This window comes from Setaria viridis, chromosome 3 (assembly GCF_005286985.2).
Source record: "Setaria viridis chromosome 3, Setaria_viridis_v4.0, whole genome shotgun sequence".
NCBI classification, from domain to species: domain Eukaryota; kingdom Viridiplantae; phylum Streptophyta; class Magnoliopsida; order Poales; family Poaceae; genus Setaria; species Setaria viridis.
Genome location: NC_048265.2, coordinates 38,120,593 through 38,129,180, shown reverse-complemented (window position 1 = coordinate 38,129,180; position 8,588 = coordinate 38,120,593). Strand labels below are relative to the sequence as shown.

Here is an 8,588-nt window from a genome sequence, read left to right as displayed (position 1 = left end):
TACAATATCACAAGCACCCATTGAAGATGTTCACTTTGTATTTTTCAACTTGCTGAGGATGAACCCTAACCAACCTCGTGGGCCTGATAAGTTCGGTATGTCCGGCGTTGAAATTTTACAGAATGGACTAATTGCATGTTTCTTTCTTTTATATGCGCAAAACTTTAGCTGTGTGTGTTGAAACCATAAACTAGTTCCAAATCTCTACTACTATTCCTGCCTCCCCAAGGCAATTCCCTCCCTGACTGATCGAGTTCTAATCTACTCTAAGTGGGTTTGTGTGTGACCACAAGGCCTTAAATGATTGTATACTTGTTTAATCCATCGTGTTAGCCGCCGGCCACTCCTTTTCCAGCATCGATCAGTCCAGACACATAGATCTGAGCACCTTTGGAACACTTAATCTAGGAATCCTCCATCTTGTATTCTTGTTGTCTACGTGATACTGATATACCTATAACTGCGGAATACTTATATAGTGCCTCGTATACAGTTAGTGGTGCCAATCCTGACAACCCGAACAAGCAAGCAACAATCTTCTCGAGTCCTTGAGTTCTTGAGTCAATACAACTTGTTATGGCCAGCGAGAGGAGAGTACTTCAGATAGCCCCAACGATACCCGTCAGGAACGTGCAGGCTCTTGCGGCTTCCAGCGCTGATGAGCTAACGGCTGAGACACTCGACCGGTACATCAGGCCAGGCATCGACCAGGATGCAGTCCTTGAAGAGCACTCCGACGAGCTTCCAGTGGTTGACCTTGGAAGACTGCTGAACCCAGAGTCTTGGGAAGAGGAGGCTGCAAAGCTAAGGTTTGCTTGTGAGGAGTGGGGTTTCTTTCAGGTATGTTACTGAAGAATCAAAATCATTGTCAATGGGGCACCGTTGTTTTCATTAGATAGCTGGTGGCAAAATGATCATCTATCCAGCATATAGATCCAGAAAACAGAAATAAATTCTACTTGCTCTGATATTGTTTGTATTTTTTAATTCTCCTAATTAATAAACTAGTTATTGTGCTACCTTCTTACTGGTTCCTTAGCTATTTTTTTTCAAGATCATGAATACATGGTTTTGTTTTATATTATATTTATCATCGTCATGATATAGTTGTCAAAAACTGAGAAAACAGCAATCAATTGCTATGAAATTACTTATCCTGTCTTCCTGACGGATCGGAGCTTTACTTTACTTAATCAAGAATGTTCAACTATTTGTCGCAATTTACAGGTTCTAAATCATGGAGTGCCAGAAGAGGTCATCGTGAACATAAAGCGTGATATTCAGGAGTTTTTTAATCTGCCGCTTGAAGTGAAGAATGCTTACGCACAACGCCCAGGTGATCTTCAGGGTTACGGTCAAGCATATGTTTTTTCTGAAGATCAAAAGCTTGACTGGGCAGACATGCTTGGCATTCTTACACAGCCTCCTGAGGCCCGTGATACGAAACTTTGGCCTGCTCAACCTCTTACTTTCAGGTCAGCATAAAAAGCACGCATAGTGATTAGGATGTTTAGTTATTTGATCTTATAAGCATGGGGTATTTAGCTTAGGAGAAAGCCAAATCGACATTGACTGATTATTTCTGAACTCGGTATATGTGGAAATAAGTACTACACAATAACATAAGTGGTATATATTATGTCAGGAAATCTGTTGAAGATTACTCTGCTGAATTGAAGAAAATTGCTCATTCTATTGCAAGCATCATTGCAAAAATGCTAAATATTAAGCCTGAACTGATGGATGACAAATATGCGGTGCAAGTTCTGAGGATGAATTACTACCCTCCATGCATGTCAATGCCGGAAAAGGTTTTGGGATTCTCTCCGCACTCAGATGGATCTTTTTTTACCATCCTTAAAGAAGTTAATTCAGTCAATGGACTTCAAATAAGAAGGCACGGTGCATGGATCCCAGTGAAACCACACCCTAAAGCGTTTTTGGTGAATGTGGGGGACCTCCTTGAGGTACGAATATGCCAAGAGAAACAACTTACGATTAACACACATTATCATGCATTTCTAAACATGGTTCAATAATCATAAATATGATCTAACAAGATTCATTGTGCTTGATTTCTACAAAGAAAAAAGTAACTCGTAATATTTTTTATATATAAGCTTTTATCCGGTCTAATCTTGTTTGTACTTCAAAGTAGATTGACATGGTCTCTACGCATGTTTGAACATACTTTTAAACAATTTAAAATGGCGGCAGGTTAATGTGGCACCGGGAAAAACCTTTTGAAATTAATATTGAGGTTATTGTAAATCCAAATTAGTAGTCATCTGCCAATGAACAACACAGTGACTAGAGAAATGTTTCTGATATAGGCCACTTAGATTCGGTTCATGATGCAGATTCAACCTATAGTTGTCCATTCGGGCCACCTGGCCCGGTCCGGCACGGGCCCAACAAGGCCCATTAATTTTCTTGCCATGCAGGGCTAGCCCACGGGCCACACTGACAGCCCAAGCACGGGCCCGCAAGGCCTTTTTCATGTCGGCCCAGCCTGAAAAGCACGGCCGGCTTCGGGGCACCGCAAGGCACGGCCGACCCTCACGGCCTGCTGCCTGTGCGCCATTGCAGGCTGGAGCCACCGGCTCCTCCTGCGCGCAGCCGGCCCCTCGCCGCCGCCGCCGCTGGGCCCCTCGCTTCCGCTGCTGCTGGCTCCTCACCGCCGTCGGCCCCTCGTGCCACCGCTGCTGCTTCCTGCAGCCACTCCTGCAGGGCCCCTTGGTGCCGCCAGCCCCCCGCGCCACCGTTGCCACTTCCCGCAGCCGGCCCCCTTGTCGCTGCTGCTGTCGGGCCCCTCAGCGCCGCCGACCCCCTGTGCTGCCGCAGCCGCCGCTACCCGCAGTCACCGGAGAGGAAGGGGATTGGAGGTGCACATGAGAGGTGTGTGCCGGCCGCCGGAGGGAGAGGATTCGAGGGAGGCGTAGCCCAGAGAGGAGGATGGCAGGGAGTGGCTATAGCAGGGGGTGGTTTGGTGGACGGGAGGAGATTGAGTATGCAACAGGCGAGTGAGCAAGAGGGAGGCGGCGATGGGGGAGATCAGGAGGAGGAACGAGAGAAGGCAATGGTTAGCAGGCCGGGATGGGTGACCTGGTGTTGGCCTGTTGGGCCATCAGGAAGAAAGATAACGGGCCGACTACGAGCCGGCCTCTAAAAATCGTGCCAGGTCAGGCCGCTTGTCGTGCCGGGGTGGTGGCCCACGCTTGGCACGCTGTACTGGGCTGGGCCAGCACGGGTCCGAAGAACTTCATGCTAGATCAGGCTACGTTCGGGCCAAAAAAAAGGCTCCGTGCTGGGCTAACAGGGCGTGAGCTGCATGGATATCTATAATTCAACCCATGCATAGTTCTCTATATAGTATACCCTTGTGCTATTGATATTTTCTCATTTTACTGCAGATCATGACAAATGGAAAGTACAAGAGTATTGAGCATAGGGTCACTATTGATGCTCATATGGAACGATTATCTGTATCAGCATTCATCAATCCAAAGTTTGATGATGTAGTTTCACCGGTTTTGGGCTCTACAACTGAAGAGGTGTTGTACAAGACAGTCAGTGTGGAAGATTATATGAAGCATTATATGTCAAACAAACTCGATGGGAAGAAAGCCTTGGATCATGCGAAAGTTTCTAATGTGAACTATTGATTTATTTCGGGTGCACAAAAATGATATAAAAATTGGGCCAGTGTCAGCCTTCGGTTTTCCGTTCACTGAATAAGTGAAGCGTGCCTGTGTAGCAAACAGATCAAGAATACGCTGATATGTGTGTACTTTCTTTCCTTTTTTAAGTGATGTTGGAAGTAATGTAGACAAGTGTTAGTTGACACTTCTAGTCTTCTACTCTCTCAGTTGTGTAAGCATAGGCCAGTGAACAACGTTACTCATAACAGTAATCTTTGTTTTGTAGTGGTACGAATTACGGAGGTTAGCTGTGTGCTGTCGCATAGGCCTAAGATGTCTCTATTTTAAAAAAATATTTTTGAAAATATTTTTTTTGGTTTTGGACATTCACTACAAGGATGGGCCGATTAGTGACGAATCGAAGTACATCGTAAACGCGTTTTTCATCTTAAACTGTGATTTATGATACTCGTGTAATGAACACCATTCGTCACTAATTGAGCATCGTAAATCATGATTAGTGGCATTTCTTATTTTAGTGCATCACTAAGTTTAATGTGTCAGAGGCGAAAATGATATCCCTTGCAAACACCTTTGGATGTCAAATTGGGTCCATATCCTTCACCTACCTCGGTTTCCCTATGGGAACAACCAAGCCGAGGATTGAAGATTTTTCTCCAATAATGAACACGATAGACAGAAAACTATCGGCGTGCTCATCACTACTATCGTATTCTGGCAGACTGGAAATGGTAAAGTCGGTGTTGTCATCCTCAGCTACTTATGTCATGTGCACTCTCAAGCTTCCTCTAGGTGTCATAAACAACATTGACAGAGCAAGAAAACAATGCATTTGAGAGGGAACTCCCCCAGTAACAAGGGTGGTAACCTTGCGGCTTGGCCAATGGTCCTAAAACCCAAAGACAAAGGAGGCCTGTGGATTATCAATCTGAGATTACAGAATGATGCTCTTTTGCTCAAAGATATTCCCAAGTTTAATGCAAAGATGGACATCCCATGGGTGCAGTTAATCTGTTCAAATACTATACAAACGAAGCCCCCCACGGCTAGGGAAGTTGGATCTTTGTAGTGGAAAGATGTCCTACGGCTTTGCATATCTAAAAAAGTGAAAATAATATACAATTTGAAATGGTGGGAGTAAGTGTGAACCCTATGAGGCCTTCGGTTGGTGTCCTCCTCTGGGCAAGTCCCCCTTCCGGTCACATCTCCAAATGATCTTGGTTTCTTTTTCCCCAAGTCCTGCTTTCCCAAAACCGCTTATTTGGCTGACAATAAGTTAACAGTCCTCGAGCATGCGGTGGTTATTATAGTTGATGGACTACATACATGTGCATGTGCGTGCAGTGATTCGGCTCACTAACTGGCACTGGCCTACCATGATAATCAAGCATACAAGTACATGCAAGTGAAGGCTTCATGACTGAATCGCTGACAGAAACTGCTACAAGTAAACCTTCACAATGCTTATGGTGCTCAGACCACCATACATGTTGCAGTCCAAGTTTTAAGTCGTGCTTCAAGTAATAGTCAGGCTGTTCTTATAAGAAAATAAAGAATGCAGATAGAAGGGCATGCCAACTTTGTGTACTATACTACTATCAACGTCAGCTGAGCTTCGACACGTTCAGCTCCTGCTATCATTGGTGCTGTGTGCCCTTTTCCTCATGGCACGAAGCATATATGATGTAGAGTCCGTGACTGTAACCATTCATTTAGTGGCATGATCTGATCCGTGACTTTAACAATACATGGCACGATCTGACCACCAACACCAGACTTGTTTATATCTAAGCCGAAGCACAAGCACCAGATAATGCTTTTCAATGAACGGCATCAGGAAGATTAATGGTGGTTAATAAGCTCATTCATCCTCCATTTGTCTGATTAACCCATCAAAGCAGGATTCACTAGAGCGAGTGGACCTATAGGATCTGGCAGCATTGGGTCGATTCTCTACTCCCTCAATCCCAAATTGTAGATTGTTTTAGCATTTTAGATTTGTAGATTTTACTATGCACTTAGATACACGCTATGTCTATACATAACAACAGTTAGGAATTTAGAAAAGTCAAAACAACCTATAATTTAGGATAGAGGGAGTACTTTCTTGCTGTCCCCTTCAGGCTTCAGGCTTCAGTTGTAGTGTTTATTTTTCTTCATCAAATTCCAACTTATCGGTTGAAACAGAAAAAAATGCATTGCTCGGAGATACATCAGGGGCGTGTTTTTCCTCAGAATTGTCAAGCTGCCATGGCTATACCATCCTTTAGGCAACACAGGACTGATGACGGGGTGGGGCACAAAGTGAACTTGTTGTCTAAAATGATTGGAAGATCCGGCCGAAGAAGGTGATAGCCCTGTTCATTTGTTCCCATGGTTGATCCTTCCCAGTAAAACGCGGCATGTTCGAATGATGATCACTTTTACGCGAGAAAGGGAGTCCACCCTCTAAGCCTAAGTATTCCTAAATGACCGATAGCGTACGAGTACCACGAGGGAAAGGTGAAAAGAACCCCAATCGGGAAGTGCAATAGAGAACCTGAGATCCGATGTGAACAATCAGTCGAAGGAGCGGAGCACGGGTGCACTCACCCTAACGGCATACCTTTCGCATGATGGGTCAACGAGGAAATGGGAACAAGGAAATGGGAACAGTGGCTTAAGCTATTAGGTGTAGGCGCTTTCCAGAAGTGGAAGATTTACGTTCTTCCTATATAACCTGAAACCGATCAATCCAGACATGAGAAGATTGAAAAGAGCTCTAACAGGCCTTGGATGAATGAACCCACATATGTGGCAAAATACGGGGATGACTTGTGGCTAGGGGTGAAAGGCCAACCAAGATCATATATAGCTGGTTTTCCGCATAATCTATTTCAGTAGACCGTATGATGTCGATGGCCCGAGGTAGAGCACTCTATGGACAAGGGTGGCCCCCATTTCTCTTTAGCAACCTAGGGAAACTCTAAATACAGGCCATAAGCATTAGTACCGACAGACTGATTGGGTGCTAAGATCCAAGTCGAGAGGAAAACAGCCCAGATCACTCATTGGAAAAGGAAGTGATCGAGCGATGACGACCAGGAGGTGGGCTTGGAAGTAGCCATCCTTTGAAGAAAGCGTAATAGCTCACTGGTCTAGCTCCATAGCAACAAAAATATCTCAGGGCTCAAGTGATTCACCAAAGCGACGAGACCTTGAAAGGTGCTTTTTCAAGTGTCAGTAGCGGGGCATTATGTCAATTGGGGAAGGTTTTTGGTGACAAGACCTGAAGATATCATAAGTGAGAATGCTAACATGAGTAACGAGAAATCCTGTGGAAAACACAATCGCCTACCGGTGGAAGGTTTTCTGCGTTCAGTCCATCTACGCAGAGCGAATCGGTCCCTAAGGAACCCCCAAAAGGGCTGCCGTCCGATGGGTACACGAAAGTGATGAATTTGTTTTGACTACTGAACCATGCTTGGATTGTAGGAGCAAATTGGATGATGGAGCTGACGGTTTTTAAAACCCCTCTTCCCCTACACTCTCCTTTCCTTAATATTCACCGTCGAGTCATCAAAGTTGTCAACTAATTCAGAGGGGCTTGGCTGGCCCGGTCGCCCTACGCTACTGGCACTTCAAAAGGCGAAGCTCTCATCTTTGGCGACCAACAAACAGAGGGCTAAAATCATTAGTGTTGAAGTAAGGGATGAGCGCGAAGGCCATGCGCTCATACATTTTCTTGCTTCGTCGCGCGTTAGTACAATAATGCGCAGCCATTTTCTTGCTGGTCGGACACGGATCGACTCTCTAGGAAGACTCTGAAGTGGGCGAACACTCGGCTTAGCGGCGAACATGCTGGCTCCAGCTCCGCGCACCTGCTGACACCATTCGAAGAACGTTTATGTGCGAACCGAAGTCATCTTGCCAAACTCCTTCCTTTCTCATTCTAGTCCTCGCCTTTTTCATCCTTTGTATGGGCCTTTAGTCTTTTGATTAGAGTAGAGGTCGCTTGAGAGCAGAGTGTACCACCCTACCATTGTCGCGAGGATCTTAGTAGTCGGTCATAACTGCTCTCGGATAAAAATGAAGCACGAGCTTCTGCCGTAGGCAATTTTGAAATTTAGGTCTTCTACTTATGTCAACTTCTTATGTAATTGTAGAGCAGCCGCAAACACTACAAGAGCAGAGGGAAGAACCAGTTGTACTGATATCTCGTTTGCTCAAATATGAATAGCGATGCATCAGAAATTTATTCTCAAACATGCACACCTACCTTGCTTGCTATATAGTACTCAAATTAGACAAATTTGCTTTAGGACAAACTCAAACTCATATATATCTCGTTTGTGATGGATCGGCAGGGACGGCCAGGGGGAGCCATGGCCCACCCTGATGTTTGATTGACTCCATTGTTAATTTTTTTTTGGATGCAAACATGGTTAAAAATACTACTTAGCTCTCTTTCCATTTAGGTTTTGTTCTTTGCCCCTTGATAGAAAATCTCTGGCTTCGTCCCTGCAGAGGGGGTATAACAAAGTAATACATGTTTCTGCTTTCTTGTGATAAAACACTAGGCCAAAGACAAACTGTCTCTGGCGTAGTGAAAGGCAATGATAACCATCCACATGCTAAAGAGATCGCATTGCAGATTCAGACTTATGGTTTGTAATGCCTTCTACCTAAGAAACGGCAAAGAACATGATCCTGTACAGACAACTCATCTGTGTTGGCCATTGACTCTTATCCCTGCCAGTTTTTGAGCGGACAGTATAGAAAGCACATGGATAGTCACGGGTACCAGTGCTAGCTGTGCAGCTCACAGAGACGTGAGCATCCATGCTGAGTTATATAACAAGACAGCATGGATAGCCAGATGAAAAAAATGGAATTAGACTTAAAGACAAACATCAAGCTACCAACACGGTCATAGGTTGCAAATGA

The 8,588-nt window shown here is 44.8% G+C and overlaps 1 protein-coding gene across 1 annotated transcript; it reads left to right on the top strand.

The window, feature by feature from the left end:
• Positions 1-254: 254 nt before the first annotated feature.
• On the top strand, positions 255-3,899 carry LOC117850540 (2-oxoglutarate-dependent dioxygenase 11). Its single transcript, XM_034732390.2, has 4 exons — positions 255-840; positions 1,228-1,475; positions 1,646-1,967; positions 3,414-3,899. The coding sequence occupies exons 1-4, from the start codon at positions 577-579 to the stop codon at positions 3,663-3,665; spliced, it is 1,086 nt and encodes a 361-aa protein (XP_034588281.1). The 5' UTR covers positions 255-576; the 3' UTR covers positions 3,666-3,899.
• Positions 3,900-8,588: the final 4,689 nt, after the last annotated feature.

What these genes read in the sequence shown, in the direction of transcription:
- LOC117850540 (XM_034732390.2), top strand. Translation starts at nt 577, where the DNA reads ATGGCCAGCGAGAGGAGAGTACTTCAGATAGCCCCAACGATACCCGTC. An exon ending in AGGAGTGGGGTTTCTTTCAG is followed by an intron (nt 841 to 1,227) that starts GTATGTTACTGA and finishes CGCAATTTACAG; the next exon opens with GTTCTAAATCATGGAGTGCC. An exon ending in GCTCAACCTCTTACTTTCAG is followed by an intron (nt 1,476 to 1,645) that starts GTCAGCATAAAA and finishes ATATTATGTCAG; the next exon opens with GAAATCTGTTGAAGATTACT.